The sequence below is a fragment of the Rhinolophus ferrumequinum genome, chromosome 15 (assembly GCF_004115265.2).
Source record: "Rhinolophus ferrumequinum isolate MPI-CBG mRhiFer1 chromosome 15, mRhiFer1_v1.p, whole genome shotgun sequence".
In the NCBI taxonomy this organism is placed as follows: domain Eukaryota; kingdom Metazoa; phylum Chordata; class Mammalia; order Chiroptera; family Rhinolophidae; genus Rhinolophus; species Rhinolophus ferrumequinum.
Genome location: NC_046298.1, coordinates 10,317,958 through 10,341,731, shown reverse-complemented (window position 1 = coordinate 10,341,731; position 23,774 = coordinate 10,317,958). Strand labels below are relative to the sequence as shown.

The following is a 23,774-nucleotide window of genomic DNA, read 5'->3' as shown; positions in this document are numbered from 1 at the left end:
CCCACTGTTCGGGGCGCCGTGTCTGGGCCCACCCTGCCCGCGGGACCCCTGACCGGACCCGCCGAGGGGCGCAGGGAGGGCCGGGCCCCGGAGACTCAGCCCTCCGCGGTTCCCTGCCGCCTCCCTCGCAGTCCAGCCGGAGCCGAGGACCTTGTCCAGAACAAGGTGGCAGCCACGTCCCCTATGATTGGAGCAGCCTCGGGACCCCCGTTCCGATTTCATTGGCCTGGAAAGCAAGACCCTACCGGGAACCGCTTGTCCGTCAGGGAGGCCCCCTCCCCTTGCGGAGGTCTCCGGTGCACCCAGGGCTCCCTTGAAGGCTGCAGTTTCAGGCCCTCCCACCACGTACGTCCCCTGGGCAGTTTGCTTTCCCCCTTGCAGGGCCGGGGGTGCTGTGGGCCAACCCGGAGGTGAGGAAGGAGGGCCTGGGCAGGTACCTTTCTGGGCAGTGGGGTAACTGAGCGATTGACAGCGGCTGCCTGGGGGATCCCAGAAGGGAGGAGAGCCAGAAGCCACCTCCTTTAACCCCCAGTTGTGAGTTAGAGCAGAACTCTGGTGCAGTGAAGGGCCTGGTCCTGGGAGATTTTAAAGAGGAAGCTGTTTAAATACTCGAGTACTCCTCCAACCTCCAACACTGGTGTCTCAAGGTTGTGGGTGGTGGCACCCCTGGCCTTTCCTATGCCCCAGGTGTACCTCTGTTTGAGGCCGGGTGAGCACCTCTCCTTGCCCAGGTGTATTGCCCATGCCCTTGATAAAGTAGCTGTCTCCTTGACCAGGGAGAGTCATTTGCAAGGAATGCATTCTCAGAACGGGGCCCTGTGTTTGCAGTGACTGGACTTGAGGAACGTGGGGTGATGAGTTCTGCTGTCCTTATGGGCTCTAGGGAGCAGAGGTTTTGAACTTTGAGCTGTCCTGGGAAACCCGGGATGTGTGACTGTGCAAGGGAGATACCAGCTCCTGTCCAACTCCCTGACCTCCCTGATCTCCCAGGGAGACTAAGCCCTCCCCAGCAGCAGTCTCTGGGCAGTTGTCAAGTCTGTCCGTCAATCATTGCAATATCCCTGGTCTGGGGGCAAGGGGGCTGCAGCTTTGCTGCTATGGCCTGAATCCCAAGACATAGTGCCCCTCTCTTGAAACCAGTCTCTCTGCATTCACCCACCCCTGGTGGGAGATCACTGAAAAATGAAATTTTTGCGGTCTTTGTATATGCTAGTATTGTTCTGAACACTCTATATATGCATTGTCTGATCCTTATACCAACCCCACAAGGTACATTTCTCCCCAATTTCAGATGGAGATAATAAGGCACAGAGAGGCAAAGTAATTCTCCCAAGGTCACACATCTAGTAAGTGGCAGAGCCGGGTTCTGAACCAGCTTTTGGTCACAGCTACTCTAATACAGTGTCCCCATTGCCCCACCCCATGAGTCCTACGTTGGTAGCAGCTATAGCCTTGCGCTTACTTGAGTCCTTGATAATTTTGACTGTCACACTCCCCTCTGCTAAATTCAGCTGCTTTTTCCTCTTCAGGATCTTGCATACACCCTTCCTCTTTCTTCCTGATATCATCCTGGCTATCTCCCTGACTTCCCTTCCAGAAATCCACAGAAATGTTGTCTCTTCCTGTCCCTGCTTCTCAGACTTAGCTGATCTCCTTCAACGTCTTTTCCCTCAGCCGTGGAATTGACCTTGAATGCCCTGCCTGGCATGCAGGTGGAGTCCATCTCTCTCTCCCTCCGTGCCCATCGGGCAGCTGGTCATCAGCCTTGTGTGCCCATCTCTGTGCCAAATAGCCTGGAGAAGAGGACGTCTGGCTGCTCCCCTTGGTTCCTTCCACTCCACACTTGCCCACCTCCAGTTCCTCAGTGGAGTCGGCCCAATCCTTGGATTAACCTCCGTCCCATTCTTTGGCCCACAGTCCTGCCGCTGTCCCAGTGAGACTGCACCCAGGAGCCTCCTCTGCCAAGTTATCTTCCTCAGTCAAGGAAGGCAAAGACCATGAGTCCCTAGACAGGAGCCTGGCATTCTTCCAGGGCTCAGCCCCGTGAACATTGGTCACCAGATCTTCGGGCCACCTGTCCCTTCACTCTCACTTTTTGCCTCTTGATGCATCAATCATTCCTTTCCCTCTGTTGACCCAGCATGCTCCAATCTCTCCTGAACACCACATCCTCTTCGTTCATCCTCTCCTTCCCATCGTAGCCAAACTTCCCAAAGAGAAGGAAGTGGCGACTTCCTGTAGCTCCCACCCACCCCTTGGTTTGCCCTCTGTCTTGCTCCCCAGACATTCTCCCTTAAAGAGACCTCAGGAGCTTTCTCTCAGTTTGACCTCTCTGTGCATGGTTCACTCACTGGTCACCTCTGAGGACTCTGCATCTGCCTGGCTTTCCTTCTTCTCCAGCTTTCTTTCTCACCCGGAGTGAGCTCTGTCTTCCCTGGTTGCCTCTCGTCTTGCACAACCTTTGGTGATTGCATCCTCCCCAGTGAAATAATGGCCTCCCAACTCTGAGTCTCCATCTCTAGCCCTGTTCCCTTCCATGCTTCAGCCTGAGCCTTGGCGTGCGTTCATTTCAGGACATTCAACCAACAAGCCTTCGCTGAGTGTTTGGTGTGAATGTGGCTGCAACTCCAGGCTGGGTGCTGTGGGCTTCAAAGATGAACATTCTGTGAGCTTCGCCTTGGGAAACCATAGAGAGTCAGGGGGGATGGATGTCATTCAAATAGGTCTCTTTACCGCCTGGTGGAAAGCAGTCAGTGAAATGAAGGATGGAGAAAGTGGTCTTCAGTCCAGGTAGTGCCATTAGGAAGTCCTTGGGTACCTACAATTCCATTTTGAAACCCACAGCAAGCTTAATGTTGCCTTTCTGAGATGACTTGGCTTCTTCTGTAAATTGCATCACGGTCGAGTCTGGGACTATAGCTTGGTCACCTTAAATGCCCTCAAAGCTGCTTTGCACACATAGGTCCTCATAAAGATTTGTGTACTGAATGCTGGAAATCTGTTATGTTCATTTGCTCAGTTTATAAGGGACCTATGGGCTTTCCATCCAGACCACCCCCATTTTCCCACAGTTTCTGGTGCTTCCCTGTAGCCTGTTTGACTGTGAACATTTTTTGAAGTATTTACCTTCCTCCTCACAGGGAGCTTTGAGGACACATTTCTCCTGATCAAAGAGGACCCCTGGCAGGTGCTTGGCACACAGCAGGCACTGGATAAATAATAATTAAATGAAGAATTTAATTTGTATTTCATCTCCTAGCCGGTTGCCTGCCATGTTGTAGGAACAGAGTGAAAGCTAGTTGGAATCCATGAATGAGCTAATTTTAAGAGAATCTGATATATGTGGGGCTGTGACCTGGCGTGTCTTCAAGCTGCCAGGCTCCAACTGGAGGGACAGAGATGTGGGGTTTCTACATCTTGCTGCAGACACACCTTATCAGCTCCTTGCGCACTTCTGAGCCTCCCTACTCGATAACAAGCACCCTGAAATGGTGACAGACCCGTTTCTTCCCTTGAGACCCTGGGGTCCTTGGGGGACTTTGGAGTTGGCACACACCCTCTAGATGGCGGGCTCCCATCTGCCCCCGTGCGGGCCACCGGCCTTCAATCTCATTTCCCCGTGCTTTCTCCGCAGGCTGCCGGGCCCTGGGAGGAGGCTGCTGAGCCCCAGGCCATGGTCCAGTCTCGCCGGACCTGGAACCTGGGAGCCACGCCCTCGCTGCGAGGACTGTGGAGAGTGGGCCGGGCCCCGGAGCCCGAGCTGGGGATGGCTCGCCCCGCCCCAGCCAGCCCTGCCGCCCGCCCTTTCCCACACACCGGCCCGGGGAGGTTGAGAACTGGTGAGTCCGCATTTTTAAAATGCCTCTTTATTTCTCTTCCTTCCTCCAGATACCAGAGATGAGAGCGAGGTTTCTCGCAAGTTCCTAGGCTCAGTCAGAGCTGTCAGGTAAATTACAGGGTCCGGCAGCCCGCCGAGCGGGGCGTGGAGGCAGGGCGTCAATCTCGCTGGGCTGCTGCCCTGCGCTGTCTGTACAGAGAAGTCGCGGACGCTGAGTTAAACTTTAACGCAGTCCCTAACGCAGGGGGAGACCGCCTCCAACAGCCACGCTGTCCCAGCCCAGCCAGGTCGCGGTAGCTCCGCGGTCCGCTGGTCCTTGGCGGAGTTCTCGGGGTTTCCCTCGGTTCCTTCCCGCAGCTGGTAAACAAGGTAGGTGAAGTGGCTGCCTGGCGCCCTGCGCGCCACTGACACTTGATCCCGCCTGGGCTGGCCCGCGGATGGCGGGAGGAGTGGACTGAGGCACTCCGGAGGGAGGCCTGGCGGGGTTTGGGTGCTGTACGCCCAGTGTTAGGTGCCATCCAGGGCGGCTTCTGTGGGGGCCCCGACAGCAGGTGGGCAGTGAAGGAGTCCCAGAGTCTGGGCCCCCTGCTGTCCCCCGGGGGAAGCTGTCAACACCAGCTCTCCTTTCTGGGTCATGTCCCCTGGTACCTCCAACACCAAGAAGTGAGCGGTAACTCTGATTCTGGGTTAGGGCTAGATTGTCTGGCTTGTCAGGGCTGGGAGCTGCTCTTGACCCTCTTCCAAGTTGGACTTGGACAGGTCATCCTGGAAGTGTCAGGAGAGAGAGATGTCCTCAGGCAAGAGGCCTTCAGGTGTTTGCTGTCTTTTGATCTTGACCTACAGGGTGAAGGATTTAGATTACCAGCCTGTGGGAGTAGCAGAATCCCTCCAGGCCATCAGGTCCAAGCCCCTCAATGTACAGAAGGGGAAACTGAGGCCCAGAGAGGGCACACAGCAAACTGCTGTTGGGTTCCCCCTCTCCTACCACATTTGTGCCGTCAGTGGCAGCCAGAGTAATGCCCTCCAAGGTCTCTCTGCAGGGGACAGGGAGGCTGGGATGACCCAGGGGGCCTCCAGAAAAAGCTTGTGCTTTGGGGTCAGGTAGCCCCAGTTGTCTGAAAGGGCCTGAAGATGGTCTCTATTCCACAAGGGTGTCCTAAGGATTACACATGGAATATGAACAAGCATGGCTTTTCTGGTGAAGGAAGGAAGGAAAAAAGGAAGGAAGGAAGGAAGGAAGGAAGGAAGGAAGGAAGGAAGGAAGGAAGGAAGGAAGGAAGGAAAGAAGGAAGGAAGGAACAAAGGAAGGAACGAAGGAAGGAAGGAAAGGAGGGAGGGAGGAAGGAAAGAAAGGGAAGGAGGAAGGAAGGAGTGAAAAATAAAAACACGTTCACTTGAAAAACGAAAACCCAAAAACCTGAAACCAAAAACACCGAAAAGTAAAACAGGAAAATAAAAATCACCTACAGGCGTACCTTGGAGATATTGCGGGTTTGGTTCCAGACCACTGCAGTAAAGTGAGTAGTATTGCAATAAAGTGAGTCATAATTTTTTGACTGGTGGAGGGTCTTGCCTTCAATTTGTAAAAAAACGCAATATCTGGAGTGCAATAAAGTGAATAGCAATAAAACAATGCCTATATAAGCAAGTCACAAAACATTTTATATAGTTCCTTCCAGTCTTGTGTGTATGTGCGTGTGTGTGTGCATATAGGTCTATCAATTGAGTATTATGAGGCTTAAATTACTACATAGACTTTTATCTACTTTTAAAATTCAAGACAAAAGGTCAACTCATATCCTGTGTGTGAAATACTAAGCATAGTGCCAGCCACCGGGTAGGGTCTCAGCCAACTTGGTTGCCCTTGGGCCCCTCAGCCCCTATCTTTCTAGGTACCTGGTACTGTGTGAGCACTTTATGTGTGTCACCCATTTTGTCCTTACCCTACAACTGTGAGTTTGGTTCCTTATCCCTATTTTATTGACAAGGAAACTGAGGATGGAGAAGGGTGTTAAGGCCTGGGACGCACTTGGCCCATGGCTGGCATTCAGCATATCACAAACCAGGGTGGTGACTCTGCTTTTGCCCCCTGTGAAGCGAGCCCTGCCCCCTCCTCCTCTGGCCCCACAGGCTGTGGTGTGGTGGATGGGATGTTGATTCCACAGTCAGTCCTCTCCCTCATCCAGTGAGGGAGGCAGTGTGTCAGAGGCGTGAGGGGATACACTCTAGTTGGTCCTCAATATGCTTTTGGAGCCTGCAGGGACTAGGCCACCGAGCGTGGGGTTGGTCTTAATGAAGGCAGGGGAGAAATTGCCACCTAGAGGCAGCCTGGGTAATAAAACCGCGGCCCCGGGGTGCTCCTCCTCGGATGATTAGCACAACCAGGTTGGTATCTCTTCCTCTGCTCTCTGCAGAGGGTGCTCATGAGCCAGTGCCAGTCCCCAAAGCCACCATTGAGGGAGGGGAGCCCCCGCGGGGACTTGGGTGGCCTCCTGTAGAGAATCTTAGGGTGGCTTTTGGCAAGAAAGGAGCCAAGCCTTCCCTCTCTGCAGGGCAGCCGTGTGACAGCATGTGCGTCCCTCCTGGCTGCACCTGGGTTGGCTGGAATGTTCAGCCAGGTTCAGCCATGGCGCTGCCCAGTGGTCCATGACACGTGGTCTGAGTGTCTCATCTATCTTTTCTGTTTGGGGACAGGACGTGGAAAAGACACCCTGGCTGGCGGTGACGAGGACTCTAGTGCCCGAAGTGCAGCTCGCCCAGCTCTAGCTCAGTGCCGAGCCCTCAGTGTGGACTGCACTGGCCCCGGGAGCCCCCGCAGGCTCTACCTGAGCGTGCAGGTAAGCCCGGGGGCCTTCAAACACATGAGGGGTCCAGCTGGGTGCCTGACAGACTCCTCCGGCGGAGGAAGTACCCAGGGAGAACTTCGGACCTGCTTTGTGCCTCTTTGTGCTGCCAAGCTCCTCGCAGCACATCCACCTGTGAGACAGCATGGATGGAGCAATTTGCTTTATTAGTTATCATGGGGGGAAATCTCACAGGAGATGACAAAAGTTTTTCAGCCACACCCTGACTGAGGTGTTAAAATGGGAAACAGTGCCTTTTCTGAGAAGCTGTTAGGAAGACTGGCAGGTTTTAGGGGAGCTGTTTATTCACACTCGGGCATGGGAGTCCATGGGATAATACTTGTATTTCCATATTTAAAGAAGGAATCCAAAGCTAGGCAGAGGGCTTCACCAAAACTTGGGTTCTTTTCTCTTGCAGTTATCACCCTGATTTTCAAAGGACAGACTTTACATACATTTGTATATTTGTCTATAGACATAATACCTAATGAAAGCTTTAACAGTAGCTATAATTTATCGAACCCTGACTTTGTGTCAGACTCCATGTATTATATATCACACATTAATCCTCAGAACAGTCTCAAGACACAGTTACTATTTTATCTGAATTTTATGAATGAAGTAATGGAGGCTCAGAGAGGTTAAGTAATTTGCTATTGGTCACACAGCAAGCTAGGATCTGAACCACTAAACATGACGAGCTTTATAACATATGGTATAAAGAATTCACACAGGGCAGAGATGTAATACCTAGAAACTGAATGCCTCCTGTATCTTTGAGAAATCTGCTATTTAAGAGTTTGGTGTTTATTTATCTTTCCACTTAATTATATGTATACAATTTTTATTATTTATTTTCATATACTATTCTGTGGCTAGCTCTTTCCTTCAACAGTAAATCTTGGTGATTTCTTCATGTATATCAGTATACAGACATTCTTTTAAACTACTGCAGAATATTCCACTTCAGGTATACCATGAATTTTCTAACTGAGCCTCTGTATTATTTCTGATTGCAATGAGCTCCTTAAAGATCTGTGCAGTCACGCAGCTATAACATTGTAATTTCAGGACCGCACAGGCTTGGCACTTTTTAAATGAATGCATTTGTCAACATCTATTTGTGAAGTGCCTACTCTGTGCCAGGTGCTGTGCCAGGTGCTGACACATAGCAAAGAAGAGATACACACCTGACAGTCTAGTGGAGGGGCCAGCGTAAGCAAATGATCACAAACATATGAATGCAAACTGGGCGAGGGCCACTGATGGCAGTGGCAGAGACGAAGGACCACAGTTATCAGGGCATATTGCCAAGGCCCAGCCTCCTCCCCCCAAGAAAGATTGTGCATGAGAGGGCCTACCTTTGAAGGGACATGTGCAAATAGAGGGCAGGATAGAGTGTGGGAAACACACGTGCCCTTTGAGCATGTCCTCCCTCGTGCAGACAAAAGTCCTGGGCCTGGGGCGGCATGTGGGTCAAGTCCTGATCTGAACATGGGCCCCGTACTTGATGTTACTTCAGAGAGAGTCTTGGGCTTCTTGTGTGGTTCATCCGAAAATTGAACCCAGCGGTCCTTCTTTCAGTCAGTTCTGTGAGCAAAGCAAGTCTGGTGCAAGAACAGTTAAACCCGAGAACCCTTTTTTTTCCTCTGACTTGAGCCATTGGTAGTTAAATCAGGAGACGGTCAAAACCAGCTGCCTTCAGCTGGGCGGTGGCTCTGTTCTTGAAGTTTGATTATGGGGTGTTGTGTTGTGGTTGCAGCCTAGTCCTGGGGTCAGCACATCTGCTGCGGATCTCTGAGTAGCTCCAGCCAGCAACTAGTTTCCACGATCGTGTCCTTCTGGGTCCCACAAGGCTATATTATTTATCGGTGCTTCCAGGTTGGGGACGTGGGGCCAAAGTAAGGACCCAGGCACAGTGAGGGGACTCTGTAGGCTTTGTGACCCTCCCTGCCAGCCTCTCAAGCATCTAAAACCTGAGACGGTCCCTATGGAGGCGCTGCAGAAATTCCCAACCCCCCAGGGGCCTGTCTGCCCTTCCTGTGGCTTGGCCAACAGGCCAGAAATAGTGTAACCTTTGCTCTGGTCGGCAAATGGAAACTTCCAGCTGCCACTGTTGCCGCCACCAGTGACAAACCTGCTCGTGATGGTATGGCAGTTAGTCAAAGAGTGGGGACAAAATAAAATTGGCAGAATTTTCCTAAACAACAAAAGATGGGCTTGCCACCCTCCCTTCTCAAGTAGAACGTGGGATCGGGAGAGGGAGGGAGTGGATTGCAAACGAGCCTGGTGATGTTGCTTTTTGCTTCTTTTCAATTCTCTTTATTGGCTTTTTGATGATAAAAGTAAAATATTTGGAAGACTACAGAAATAATATAGTGCTAAATGGCTACCTGATATGGAGCTCTTACTATGTGCCAGACGCTGAGTATTTTGCCTAAGTTATCACAGTTACTCTTCACACCAGCTCCATGAGGTGGGTGGTTATTATCATTTCTGTTTTAAAAATGGGGAAAATGAAGCTTCAGGGAAGGTAAGTAACTTGCCCGGAGTCACACGGCTCAAAAGAGGCAGAGCCAGGCTTCACACCCAGGTCTTTCTGACTCTAGAGTAGGAGCATTTTTAAAAACATAGCATTGGTCTTTTTGTTTTGAATACGGTGGACACGAAGACACACAAAACACGTCTGGAATCTGTCTTCCCAGATGACTTCTGTTGATGTTAAAACACAAAACAGAACGCTGTTGATGTGTATAGGGTTAAAAATGCAAACACCAGCAAGGTTCAAAATGAAATGAAAAGGCCTCCTTTCCTTTCCCTTCTTCCCACATTTTCTCTGTTAAGTTTCTTTTTATTCTCAGGAAAGTTTAAATGGTGCACGTTTCTCCTTGTAGCCACTGCATCATCACCCAACCTCCCAGAAAGAACTATTGTCTTTATATTTCCCTAGATTATTTTTTGAGGCATATTTTATTTCCATTATCCTGGAATGAGATCACACTTTATATGTGGTTCTTGCCTTGGACGTCTTTCTGTGTGAGCTGCAGGTGTTTTCTCTGGATGAAAGACGCTTTCTGCCCCTCCCTTCCCTCTCCCTGCCTGGCCATCAGTCTGCTCTATCTCAGCCTTCTTTGCTTGGGTTCTTTCTTGACCAGGAGACAGGGTCCCGTGGTCCCCAGATAGCCATGGTGGGGTGGGCCGGGGCTTTCCCCTGCTTATGTGGACCCGCGTGCCCCCTCGGAAGCCCCAGGCTGGTGCCATTTGGAAGTGGGGGCAGTTGATATTATGGGGGGAGTTGCCCTGAGATTGCCATGTGCCTGGTGGGCTGGACAGGCCTGTGAATGGGGGGCTGTGGGCCTGGCACTGGTGATTCATGCCCCACAGGGCCCACATGATGCTTGCGTGGCGTTTGCCTGAGGATTTCTAACATTTTTTTGCTGGTGGAGAGGGCTGGCTAATGATGGGGCCAGGGGAACACACTGCCACTGTCTTGTCGTAGGATTTGGGCACGCTTTCTTTCAGTCTCTGGGACTCCATGTCGCCCACCAACCCACGCGGTGAGGATGGATGCAGTGGGTCGTGGTCCTTGCCCGCTCCAGGAGTGCACCATCTTCAGGCCCAAGGGAGTCTCTCCTCACTGCAGTCCCCTTTACGAGGATTCTGGTTGTGTCTTGGCAGCCGGCCCTGCAGGACAAGGGGTGCAAGAACAAGAGTCAGGGGACGAAAGAAGAGAAGCTCCTGAAGAGGCAGGCGCCGGCCCCCAAGCGGGACCGGGAGGCCCAGGAAGCTGGTGGCACCATGAATGTAGAGAAAACAGGTAAAGGAGGTCTGCCCACCGACCTAGAACAGCCCTAGCTAGAGCTGGAGCTGGAGGGGAGGCTCCTGTGGCGTCTGAGCTGTCCCCACACGCCGTCCTTCTCACCTGGAGGTGGTCCATCCAACTCTTGGATGCCTTGACCCCAGCTAGCCCATCCCCACCCCTGGGACACCCTCTTCCCAGTGCCACCGGGGCCCCACGTGGTGATAGGAGGCTTTGGCTAGCGTGGGCTAGGGTAGAATTTCCCCACTTTTTGTCTTTTCCCCAGCACCTGTCAAAAACAGGGTGAGGGTGGTAGCCTCAAAGACGCTACCACTGCAGAGGCCTGGTCCCCTTGTATCCATGGGCCCACCGGGGACCCAGAGGCGCTAGGACAGGGCTCCGCTCTACTGCCTCAAGGCCGGGAAAGGAGCTGGTGGCTCCACTCTTCTCTGGCAAGGCTGACTGGTTCTGGAAGATTCTATGGGCTTCCTTTGTGGGATTCCCCAGTGGGAAGCCTGAGCGCTGTGGTAATTGGGAAGGAACATTCTCAGGGAGCCTAAGGGGAAAGTCAACAGCGGTGTGTGGAGAAAAAGGAGCTGGTCTTTCTCTTGTTTTCCTCCTTGTCACCAGAGGTTGATTTGTGTGTCTGAACTTGCCGGGAGGTGGAAGGATCTACTCCCTTCTTTGAGGTCGTGCCAGAGCCGCATTCACCCATGTTCAGTGGCAGGTCGTGGACTGTGGCTGAGGTGTGGGCAGACGGGCCTTGGGAAGGAGGGCGTTGTCCAGACCATCAGGTGGGCTCTCCTACTTTGCCAAGAGGAGAGAGGCCAGTTCCAGTCAAGAGTGAGGACTGATTTGTCATCCGGACCAGGGCCGGGCCTCGGTCTCTCTGAGCCTGCGTGCCCGTGAGAGGCCAGTGCCCAGGCAGGGTTCCTGAAGCACACTGTCATTTGAAAACTTGCGTTGACGACTGACCTACTAAGACGTGTGCAGCTTCCTCCGTGCAGGGCCACTCAGTGTCTTCCCCAAGTTCCTCGTTGATGTCACCTCTCCCGCCCTCCTCTCCTGCCCTTCTTAGCTTCCTCAAGGTCTTGTCTCCCCCAGCAGGCGCTCTTCAGGCCCTGTTTCAGCTCTGCTGGCACACGGGCACTGTGCTGAGGTCGGGAAGAACACCACTGGGTGTGGGCGGGCTCTGAGGGTGTCTCAGAATGTCCTTTGTCCCAGGTGAGAAGGGCGAGTCCATGTCCTGTTGGGTAACACTCACTCACACCTGCTCATCTGTCATGGTGTCCAGGCTCCTGTCCCAAGGGCGCCCCTTTGGGCAAGGACCGTTGACCCTATTTCACAAAGGAAGACCCCGAGGGGCCTCTCCCACGTCTTTTCAGTGGCAGAACCTGCTCTTGGACTTGGAGTGCAGTGCATTCCCTCCTACTCACAGCAGTCTGCAAAGGGCTGAGGGCTGTGCCGGTCACGCGCTGCCCATGGCAGCCCCGTGTGCAGGCCTGACCTCACACTCTCTCTGGAACAGATAGCAGAAGCTTGGCCCACTGTGTGCGACATGCATACTGTGTCACGTGCAGGCCACATGGGCCGCTAGCCAACCAGTGACTGCACCTGCTTCAGCTCTGTAGAGGTCTTGAGTTGAAGCTGTCCTAAGGGTTTGGGAAGAAGGGAAAAGCTAGCCTGTGTGTGCTTTGCCGGCTCTCTCTAGACTGGGAACACGGGCTTCTCACTTTCTATCCCTCCTGGGGACAGTGCTGAGACTTCCTGGTCAAGTCTAGCCTGAAATCAGCTCCCTCCATACCCCCCTGCTCTAGCCTAGTCCAAAAGCCAAGCTACATTATGGCTTTTCCACAGTCTCAGGGAGCACACCTGCTGCCTCCCATGGGTTGAAACTGCTAGCGGGGTGTGTGACTTCAGGTTTGGGTGACTTTGTTCACAGATTCTGGGGCTCCCCAGTCCTGTTCACGCAGGGCTGCAGCTCCAGGGACCTGTTGTGGGGGATCCCAGAAGCCTTGGTGCTCAAAGGTAGAGTGGAGGCTTGCAGCCAGTGATTGCCACTCTTCCCGCTTACCTCGTGGACACCCCGTTCTTGGACGCTTCCTTCTGCTCCTGGGGACTTTGGCCGGGACTGACTGGGTTGCCCGAGGGCAGAGCCAAATACCCTGCCTTCCACCCTCTCCCCTGCTCCTGTCTCCCTCCTCCCAAACTTTTTGCCAGCTCCCCACCTGCAGAATCTGTGGCCATTCTCAGTGCCAGGCCCCATTAGCAGGTTACAGGCTTTGATTCTGTGTCTGTCCTTCCATCTGTCCGTCTCTCTCCTGCTCCTGGTGACAGGACAGTGGAAGGTGATGGCAGGAAGACTCAGGTGGAGTCAGCCCACCCTGGTATTAGCACTTCCTCCGTCCTGTGCCGTCTCTGCGCTCCATCCCGCCTACTGCAGGTGTGTCTGCCCTGGGGCAGGCCTGTCTGTCTTCCTGCCCACGTGCTGTGTCTGTGTATGTGTCCCGGTCTGTCCCTTGCACACGCACACTCTCCCCTTGCTCCCTCTCTGTGTGCAGGTGACCATTCCCTGTGGAGGGCAGGGGCAGGCTGGAGAGCCCCTGCCTCTCTTCTCTACTCTGGAGAGGTTTTGGGGTTAAAGAAATCATGTTCACCCAAGAACAGTGTTTTCCAGGGAGAGAACCCTGACTCCTCACCTGCTGCCATGAGACATGTCTTTCTCAGGGCCGATGCTTTGCAGGCTGACCATGGAGAGGGTAGTGCGCATCAGACCTAGAACCTGTGCTTTGAGGGGAGTATTCAGTGCCAGTTGCCTTCCTAGGTCCTGAACCAGGCTGTTCCATCCCCCAGAAGCTTCCAGCTGCAGTGGCTTCCTCGAGGCAGGCCCTGGAGCCCCCTAGCTCTTGCTGCTGCTGCTGCCCACAGCCCTCGCCCAGCTCCTCTGCTTCATTCCCTCCCTGTCCTGTTGGGTAACACTCACCACATGGTCTGTCCTGCCACGATAGGCCCCTTGGTCAGGGTGGGACCTCTGCTGCCCTGCTGATTGGCCACTACTTTGCTCATAGGTGGGCGGCTGTTTGGCAGCGGGAGGTGCTCGAGCCTTTCGGGGCCCCCAGGTGCGGCCCCTGTGGTGCATAGGATGGTGGAGGCCATGTCCCAGCTCCAGGAGGAGAAAGCCCGACTACAGGAGGAGCTGGCGGCCCTACGGGAGAAGCTGGCCCTCCACGACAGTGACCAGACAGCCACATCTACCCAGCTGCAGAACCAGGTACCTGGGGAGGATGGGACAGGCAGAGGCCACTGCCCACCATGGAACAGGTCAGCGGACCTCACTCAGGTCACCTGGAACCCACAGACCACCAGCATAATAGACAGATGGCGTCTTCTCTCAGCTGGGGAATGCATGAGAGGACAAGGTGGAGAGAATCAGAGGCCTGGACCTCCCATCCTGGTCATCTTTGTGCCCCACTCCTCATGGTTGCCAGGGGCCAGGACCTACCCCTCCAGAGTGACAGGCAGCACACATAGATGTGAGCGGAGCAGGAAGGGGCAGGGACTCCTCCTGCCCCAAGTCTACCCCCTCTTCCAGGCGCCCTGGACTGGGCAGCCCGAGTGGACAAAAGTCATTGCAGAGGTCACCCCCTAGCACACCGGCAGGAAAGGAGAGACTGGTGTGAAAGCATGTGGGAGGAGGGAGTTCAAACCTCTGGAGGCCTGGGAGAGCCGAAGGTTGTTCAGTGAACACCGTCTCCTTCATTGACACTTGGGAACTCTGAGCCCCTGTGCACACCCCGTGAGCCTGACCCCTGGCTCTCCTCTGCATGCCTGGCCGCGTCACTGCCCTCTCCTTCCCCATCTCCACGTGGGCCCTGAGACCCCTCTCCTTGGGCTCAGCTCCCCACGTCCGTTGTCATGTCTGTCTCCGTGCTTATGTGTGACTCTCCCCCGCTTCCCCAAGGTCCCCAACCCTGTCTGCCCCATCGTCCTTCCTACAGTGGATCCCTGCCTAGCTCTGGGCTCAGCGTGTGGAAAGCCCTGCCTTTGGGTGGAGCCATGTTCTTTCCCTGTGAGGACCCCGCCTGCGGCATTTGTCTTAAGGGAGTGTCACCGAACACCTAAACTTGTTCTCAGTTCCAGGGACAGCAGATGATTTTTATGCACTTTTTTTTAAAAAAGATTTATTGGGGAATATTGGGGGACAGTGTGTTCCTCCAGGGCCCATCAGCTCCAAGTCGTTGTCCTTCAACCTAGTTGTGGAGGGCGCAGCTCAGCTCCAAGTCCAGTCGCTTTTTTCAATCTTTAGTTGCAGGGGGCGCAGCCCACCATCCCAAGTGGGAATTGAACCGGCAACCTTGTTGTTGAGAACTCGCGCTCTAACCAGCTGAGCCATCCGGCCGCCCCTCTGGAAGCTCAGTGGCAGCTCGTTGTCTTCAATCTAGTTGTGGAGGACACAGCTCACTGGCCCATGTAGGAATTGAACCAGCAACCCTGTTGTTCAGAGGTTGCGCTCTAACCCACTGAGCCATCCAGCCGCCCTTATGCACTTTTTAAATGCAACATGTTTTCTAGTTTGCAGGTGTGCCCTCTTCTCAAGAACTAACTGTCCTGACCACTATCCGCCCTCCTTGGGGCGTCCCTAGTGTCCTCTGTCTCCCTCTTATGCGCTGACCCCAGTGCTTGCTGCCTCTGGGCCGGTCTGCACCACTAACGGTGGCTTCTGTAAGGCAGGGTGTGACAAGCAGTGTTGTATCACTATTGCCTCCTGCAGTGCCCACGTGCCTTCCTCCCTCAGATGTTTGCTGGATGTCTGGTATGTACAGGCACTGGGGATGCCTGGGGGACAGGCACGCCCTGGCCTGCGGAGGCTGCAGTCTGGGGGAGGACAGACATTAGTTACATGCATCCACTAAAGCGGAAAGAGTAACGAGGGCTTTGCAGGTGGGCATACAGATGGGGCATGAGGGCTTGTACCAGGGGCTTTGTGTGGGAGGTGAGCACCTGCTGGGGAGGTCAGGGAGGGCTTCCCTGAGAACGTGGCACTGGAGCTGAGGTCTGGCACAGAGCAGAGGAAGTGTTTTCTAAGCGGAGGGAACAGTCAGTGCAAAGGGACTTTGCCAGGAGGAGCAAGATGAACACATTAGGTATGAGCGGGGGTGGGGCGGGTCGGGGGGACGGGAGGGTTTGCTTCCAGGACCCCAACCCCCCCATATCAACATCCTCAGATGCTCAAGTCCCTTATAGAAAATGGGGTAGTATTTGCATATAACCTACACACTTCCTCCCACATACGTTAAATCATCTCTGGATTAATGATAATACCTAATACAATGTAACGCTATGTAAATAGTTGTTATAGCGTATTGTTTAGGGATCTACTTCCTGGAATATTTTTTTCTTTTTCAAATATTTTTGATCTGAGGCTGGTTCAGTGTGAGGATGTGGAACGCTGGGATACGGAGGGCCGGCTGTATGAGGACGGAACCAAGGCCTGTGTAGCTGGAGCATGGCACGAGGGGTGCCCAGTGGGGCTGTGGGCTGGTGGTGCAGGCCCCAGCCGGCGGGACACACGTCCGACCAACTACGGCAGGCGAGGGTTCCTGAGCGGCCAGCTCTTCCCTCCCTGACCTTCCCCACTTCACTTTTCAAACAAGTTGTTTTGTTTCTGAGATGTAATTCACTTGCCAAAAAATTGACCCTTTTAAGGTGTACATCTTAATGGTCTTAAGTGTATTAAGATAGTGATGCAACCACCACCACTGTCTAATTTCAGAACATTTTTCTCACCCTAAAAACATCTATTGAGTCATTTCCCATTTCCCTCTCCCCCCAGCTCCTGGCAACTGCTGATCTGCTTTCTGTTTTATGGATTTGCTTTTTTGGAACATTTCATATAAATGAAATCATAATAATATGTGGCCTTTTGTGATTTTTAAACCAAGTTTTTAAAAAACACTCTTTTCCTTAATTAGCAAAATCTATGTACTTTTTAGAGGAGAAGATGAAAGTGAAGCTTTGCAGCCTTTTTGGTGTCTGTGGTACTGCAGACATTCCCAGCTCCCACCCCGGACTCCCCACCACCCTCCCCTCCCCTGCTCCTCTGGACAATTTGGAGACTTCAGGATGGTGCCTGGTCTTTGCTCACTTTGTTTTATCCTTGAACTTTCTGACTGCCAGCTCTTTTCTGCAAATCTCTCAAGGGGACGTACCTGAAGCTTCAGGTCTCTGAGCCATTCTCTGGAGGGTCCGGCCCTGTGGAACTGGCCAGCCACGTGGGCCTGGAGCAGGTTCATATCCGGACTTCAGCACCCTTCATTAGCTGTATGACCTTGGGCTAGTTAATCACCACTGTGTGCTTCAGTTTTCTCATCTGTAAAATGGACCCAATGAGATGATGCAGAGTTATTGGTGTGGCCCCTGCCACCACCGTCATCGTCACCTGGAAGAGTTTTGTATTTGGAATCATGGGAGCAGGATTCTGGTCATGGCTGTGCCACTCGCTGGCTGTGCAGCTGTGGGAAGTCACTTCCTCTCTGAGCCTGCATTTCCCAGTGTCTAAACCGATAAATGTTGTTTCGTGGTTATTGGGCAGATCAATGGTGAGACTGGACAGAAAAGTAGGCGGTCACCTATAAAGATCTGTGCCTTGTGCAGTGTCACTGCTGCGTGCTCTGGTGTCTTGTCAGCCTCACTGTGCTATGACACAGATTGCTCTCGCTGGTCTTCTAAATGTTGATTCTCTGAGAAAAACCCACCATGGGGTACAGCACGCCACCTGTTCTCATGGTGCCTTGTTCCCAGCCTTGACCAGACTCACCTTTTAAAGTGGCTGCTTTCCCACATTGCTCTTCCTGAAACGCAGTGTGACAAGTGGTTAAGAGTGAGGGCTCCGCGGGGGTCATTCGGAGGGGCCCAGGTTATAATCCTAGAGCAAGCTGTTTAACCAAGGCTTAATCTCTTGGAACCTCTGTATTCCTTCCTGTAAAATGGAGATAATGATAGTACCTACCTTAGAGGATTGAGAGGTTCAAAGTGTTGATCTTATGAAGACCCTTTCCCTGCTGGCAAAGCCGAACTCAGTAAATGGGGCTGCCGTGTCACTGTTGGAATCTGGATTTGTGAGGGCTGTGGGAGTCTTGTCAGGCCTCCCATTGGTAAGTGGCAGGTGGAGGTGTTTATATTAATCTGGAGCCCACCGTGCTCCTTGTGAGGAGCACTTGGGCCGGAGGTCCTCAGTCCTTGAGCACCCAGCTGACCCAGGCCACAGAGGCCATTGGTCTTGGCCTGGCAACCATGGGAGGCTGTGGCTAGCCCAGGTGACCCTCCCCCACATTGGCAACAATAGACCCAGGTCACATCCTGGTACCTCAGCCGTCCCACTCTTGTGGATGTCCCTGGAGTGATGGCCTCCACACTCCCAAGGCTCCTGCCAGTGTTACAGATGCGCAGACTGTATCCCGCCCCTTACGGTCCCTGCCTCTCAACACAGAACTGTAAAAAACTGTGTTCAGAGGCCACAGACCGGCGGCAGCCTAGATCTTGCCCTCAAATGTGTCATGTTTTTAACCATTTAAAAAAATGGTGGTAGAATGCACCTAATGTAAAATGTACCATCTTAAAATGGTTTTTAAGGGTACAGTTCAGTAGCATTAAGTACATTCACACTTTCTCTCTGAATTTAGCTACTCTGGGAAAGTCACGTAAGTAGCATCATACAGTATTTGTCTTTTAGTGACAGCTTTATTTCACTTAGCATAATGCCCTCCGGGTTCATCCCTGTTGTTGCAAATTCCTTTTTTTAAGGTAAAATAATATTTCATTGTGTACACACACACACACACACAACCACATTTTGCTTATTCATTCATCCATGGGCTCTTGGGTTGCTTCCACATTTGAGCTATTGGGAATATGCTGCTGTGAACATAGGTGTACAATTATCGCCTACTTTCAATTCCTTTGGATATATACCCAGAGGTAGAATTGCTGAATCATATAGGAGTTCTATTTTCAATGTTTTGAGGAATCTACCATACTGTTTTCCACGATGGCGGTACCATTTTACATTCCCACCAACAGTGCACAAGGGTTCCAGTTTTTCCATATCCTCACCAATGCTTGTTATTTTCTTTTAATTTTATCTTATCGTCGCCATCTCATGGTATGAAGCGGTATCTAATTGTGGTTTTGATTATCATTTCCCTCGTGATTAGTGAATAGTGACCATCTTTTCATGTGCTTATTGGCCATGTATCTTCTTTGGAAAAATGTCTGTTCAAGTTCTTTGCCCATTTGGAATCTGGCTTTTGTTGCTATTTTTGAATTGAAGGATCTTTATATATTCTGCATATTAACCCCTTATCAGATATATAACTTGAAGATAGTCTCACCCATCCCATGGGTTGCCTTTTCACTCTGTTGATATTGTCCATTGATGCACAAAAGGTTTTATTTTGATGAAGTCTAATTTATTTATTTTTTCTTTTATTGCCTGTGCTTTTGGTGTCATGGCCAAGAAATCATTGCAAAATCCAATGTATAAAGCTTTCCCCCTATGTTTTCTTCTAAGAGTTTTATAGATTTAACTCTTACATTTAGGTCTTTGATCCACTTTGAGGTAATTTTTGTACATGGTGTTAGGTAAGGGTCCAACTTCATTCTTTTGCATGTGGATATCCAGTTTTCCCAGCACCACTTGTTGGAAAGATTGTCCTTTCCCCCATTGAATGGCCTTGGCACCCTTGTCAAAAGTCATTCGACCATAAATATGAGGGTTTATTTCTGAGATCTCTATTCTATTGCGTCGGCTTACATGTCTGTCTTTTTGCCGATACTACATTATTTTGATGACTGTAGCTTTGTAGTTAAGTTTTGAAATCAGAAAACGTCAGACCTGCAATTTTTCCAGGTTGTGTTGTCGATTTGGGGCCCTTTAAGATTTCATATGAATTTTAGGATGAATTTTTCTGTTTCTGAAAAAAATGTCATTAGGATTTTGATAGGGGTTGCATTGAATCTGTAGCTTGCTTTGGATAGTATTGACATCTTAATGTAAAATTTTCCAATCCATGAACATAGGATGTCTTTCCATTTATTTATATCTTCTTTCATTTCTTCTAGCTAGCAACATTTTGTAGTTTTCAGTATACAAGTCTTTTGCTTCCTTGGATAAGTTTACTCCTAAGTATTTCATTCTTTCTGATGCTACTGTAAACGTAGTTGTTTTCTTCGTTTCCTTTGTGGATTGTTCATTGTCAGTATATAGAAACACAAAACTGATTTTTAAGGGTTGATTTTTATATCTTACGACTTTGCTGAATTTGTTAGTTTTAATTGGCCTGCTTTTTAAATGATTCCATTGTTTGCCAACATTTAAATCTTATTTAAATTCACATAGAAATCTGGACTTTCTTTCTGTCATAAAATATTGGAAGATGTGGCACCTTGGGACTGACATTCTGCATGGCACCCACTCCCTGGCACCTAGTAGCAGTTCCCACCTTTGGCAGAAGACAGCATCCTTCAGCGTGCCGAGCCCCCACCACCCCTCCCGCCCCACCACCTGCCCCGCGGCCTTACTCGTAGACCCTGCTTTACCTGGCTCCTGATGCATTCAACATTCTTTCTGCACGTATTTACTCAACACCTACTATGTGCCAGGCACTCGACACCTACTATGTGCCAGACACTGGGAGTACAGAGCCTAATACAATAGACAAATATCCCTGCCTTCACAGACTTTCATTCCAGGAACAGAACTTACATGTGCTAGGCCTTGTCCTAAGCACTTTGCATATATTATCTCATTTAATCTCACTTAAGCCTTAAGACACCCTCAGTGAGGTAGCATCATTATACAGATGAGGAAACGAGGGGCTTGGTGAAGCTGAGGCTTGTCCAAGGTTATCCGGCAGATACAGTGATGTCTGTATTAGAACCTGGGCAGTCTGGCCTGAGAATCCACGTTTTCAAGTGCCCCTCAGAGGCAGAAGGTCTTGAATGTGAAACCTTGGCAGTGGAGGCACGTCAGGGTGGACGGGGCCAGGCATTCTCGGTCAGTGGTCTTGTAGCCAGGAGTCAGGTCTCCCGGGAAGGGGAGTGTGTCGGGGACAGGATGGGCTGCTCCCTGGGGCTGCCCCTCTGGCCTCTGGGCTGTTTCCTGAGGCCTAATAGACCCCAGGCGCTCTCACCTTCCTAGCTGAGCAACACCTCTGCCTTGCCACTGGGAGAGCCCCCCTTTCTTCGGGAGACGGCTGACGATGGTGGGCCAGGCATGGTGGGAGGTAACAGCTGGTTGTCTGCGTTGATAGGAGCAGGTAGCTGAGAAAGCAGAGTCCTGCACAGGGCAGCGCCACTGTTTGTGGAGCTGCTTCTGCCAAGAGATGTAAACGTGGGTTGTGTCAGGTCTGCACATAGGCCCCAGCTCCCTGCTCCTCCCTCTGCACCAGGCCCATGATTCAGTTTTCCTGGCTGATGAAGAGTGTGGAGCTCCCAAGTCCAGCCTGGTCCCTTCCTCAACCCTAGAGTGGCCACTGTGCTGTCCTAGGGGCCCATCCCAGCCGTCTGTCAGGAGCCTGCTTTCTCCTGCGGTTCTTTGCACTCGGAGTGCACTCGCTACCCCTTTGCTGGCACTTCATGTGTTTACTGAGTATCAGCTATGTGCTCGTTCCCTGCTGGGGCTGGGGCTCATGATGAGTGATGGAGAAGGACCGTCCCCTCCTTGCATACAGGTGCAAGCACCATTGCTGGCTCAGAGCTGTGGTAGGGGCATGAAGGGGATGCCGACAGGGGCTGCCTCCTGTGAAAGGCCCTCTTTTCTGGTGAGGTTCACCCTCAGCTCCTTACTCTGTCTCCTCACTGCTCCGAGCCGGTCTGCCGTCTCCTGTCTGTGGTTCTCCGGATGCCTCCGTTTGTCTGTCTTTTTGCTCATTGTTTCCTGACCCTGAGGGACTCTTGGCACCTTCCCCCAAGCCCTCCCAAAGTAGACCCTTCCGGGCAGAAGGCAAAGGTCCCATTCCTGGGCAGCATGGGTTCCTATTTCCCAGCCCCACGTGGATCTAGCCTCCCAGAGCTCAGTCACCACACGCACACTACTGAGAGGTTTGTGCCTGACTGGCCGCCCCACCGTGCTGGACTGTGTCCCCCTGCTGCCCTAGACAAGCCAGGAGATGAGTGTCTGACCTCTCTGGCAAAAGGGGCATTCTCGGCAAAAGGGGTCTTTTACAGCCCCTCCCTCACCCACACCCACAGCCTCCGCCCCCCTTTGTAGCCACCTCCTTAGGGCCCCCCTCAGAGTTCCAGACAGAGCCGAGGAGCACCTAGGGTTCCAATTGTGATGCAAGAAGGAAACAGGAGCCTGGGCTGCAGGCAGGTGGCAGGCGGGTGTCCTGACCCCCAAATAAACACTGGAAAATCCCACTTTCACTGCACTGGGGTCTAAGTGCAAGCATTGGGGACAAGCGAGGTCAGACTACACCCAGCCTGGTACTGAGGACGCAGCCTGACTCGGGTGCTGGTTCAGTGCAAGTGGCCCATGCTGGGTGATTCCTGAGGGAGGAAAGTGGGGTGAGAGCGGGGCCTCCACCCTTTCAAAAGGAGGTAGACCCACTTATTTCAGGGTGGGGGAATGCAAGAGGAATACGTATTCTTTAGCACTTAAAAATTACTGAAAAGCATAAAGAATTTGTCAAATGTAATTCTACACTCCAAAGACCTCTGCTTTTTTGTACTGCACGCAGTTTTGTTTTCGGAGTTGTCTTTGACTTCATGTGATGAGAAGCTTACCCCCACGTCATTTAAAGCTCCTGGTAAACATAACTAATTACTACCCGATAGTTTCTGTGTGCACATCCCTCCCCTAAGGTTGGGCATTTGGGTGATTCCCCATTTCACTACTAAGGAATGGAATGCTGCCTCGTGCAAACCTTCCCTCACTCCCCTCTGGGGCCAAAGGAGCTGAGCATCCCACGCACCAGGCTCTTAACAGAAGGGGGTGCTGACAGTGTGCAGAGAAGTGGCACAAGCTTTGCCACCCTGCTTGGTCCGTGGCCCCGTGCATTGCTAAGAGGGAACGTGCTGGTGGAAGAGGTGACAGCCCTTAGGTTATCTGCTTGTCCACCAGGAGGTTTTGGGCAGCCAGGCTGGGCCTCCCAGCCCCTCCCCGGGTCTTGTATCTTGGAATTGCCCGCCCCAACCATGAGTGAGCTGCGCTGGGGTCCCTGGCCTTTACCTCAGAGGTCGGGGGGAACCCACGGCCCACTTCCTCCCCTGACCTGCCCAGAGAGGCAGAGGCCCAACTTGTGGTTCAGCCGCCTTCTCCAGCCCCGGGAGACAGTGAGCTCCAGTCCGGGCTGCCCACTGACTGTTGATGGCACCTCAGCCATTAAAGTGGGGAGATTTTACACACACACACCCCGGAAATCCCCACGTCTGGCCTCACTTGAAAGGTTAGAAGTTTGGCGACACTGGGCCTGTGTGTGAGCCGTCGTCGTCCCCCCCACCCCCCGGCTGCAGTCCGCATGGTGGCTGCCTCCTTCAGGTGGATCCTGGGTGCCTGGTCCTGCGCTGCCCCTCACCTGCCTTACCTGGCCGGCCCCTATAGGCCCCTTTGTCATTATTGTTTAGTAATAAGGACCCAGTGCTTCATGGCCTGCTGTGTAAACCACACCTCCTAAACCTCCGCAGAGTGAGTCTGACTCTCACGGTGCGGGTGGTCCCCACAGAACATTCTGCAAGAACAACCCTAAACATGTTCTGATGAACGCAGGTGCCAAAGCTGTTGTTTGCATTTTGGGTTATTTCCCAAGGAGAGATTCCTGATGTGGAACCCGGGTCTGGGGCCTGTGGGGAGGGCGGCCGGCTGGAGGACAGCTCCAGGGAAGGGCCCCGTCCTGAAAGCTGCCCCCTCAGGGCTGGTTTCCCCGCCCCAGGCTCCAGCTGGGCCAGGTCACCCTTGCCTGCCGATGGGGTGCACACCCCCTTCTCTTGCTAACAGCCTCACTGGCCATAGCTTTCCCGGAAGGCAGACTCAAAGTGGAAAATTCTAGGGGCTGGGCAAGGATGGATGCAGGTTTTATATAGTGCCTGGAGTTTACACAATTTGGGGACCCTTTTAAGAAAAAAGAATATAGGAGGGTATTTACTTTTTCTTCCTGTGATGCCCTTATGCTCATAATATTAAAAATTAAATAAATTCGTATACCTTTTTTCCTGTTAAAAAAGATAAAAGAATATAAAATTACAAACAGAAAAGTAGGTACAGGGCTTGGCAGGGGCCTGTGTAAGGCAGGCATCC

The 23,774-nt window shown here is 52.2% G+C and overlaps 1 protein-coding gene across 11 annotated transcripts in view; it reads left to right on the top strand.

Annotated features, from left to right (window-relative positions):
- KIFC3 (kinesin family member C3) overlaps positions 1-23,774 on the top strand; it is a 66,139-nt gene that overhangs the window by 29,829 nt on the left and 12,536 nt on the right. For 4 of the 11 annotated variants that reach the window (XM_033127370.1, XM_033127373.1, XM_033127372.1 and 1 more), the window contains 4 exons: positions 3,635-3,839; positions 6,533-6,675; positions 10,360-10,498; positions 13,549-13,751. In XM_033127370.1, coding sequence (XP_032983261.1) covers positions 3,635-3,839; positions 6,533-6,675; positions 10,360-10,498; positions 13,549-13,751 — 690 coding nt within the window. Of the gene's footprint in view, positions 1-3,634; positions 3,840-3,901; positions 4,208-6,532; positions 6,676-10,359; positions 10,499-13,548; positions 13,752-23,774 lie in introns of those variants that run through there. The other 7 variants (XM_033127375.1, XM_033127377.1, XM_033127376.1 and 4 more) reach the window with 4 other exon arrangements.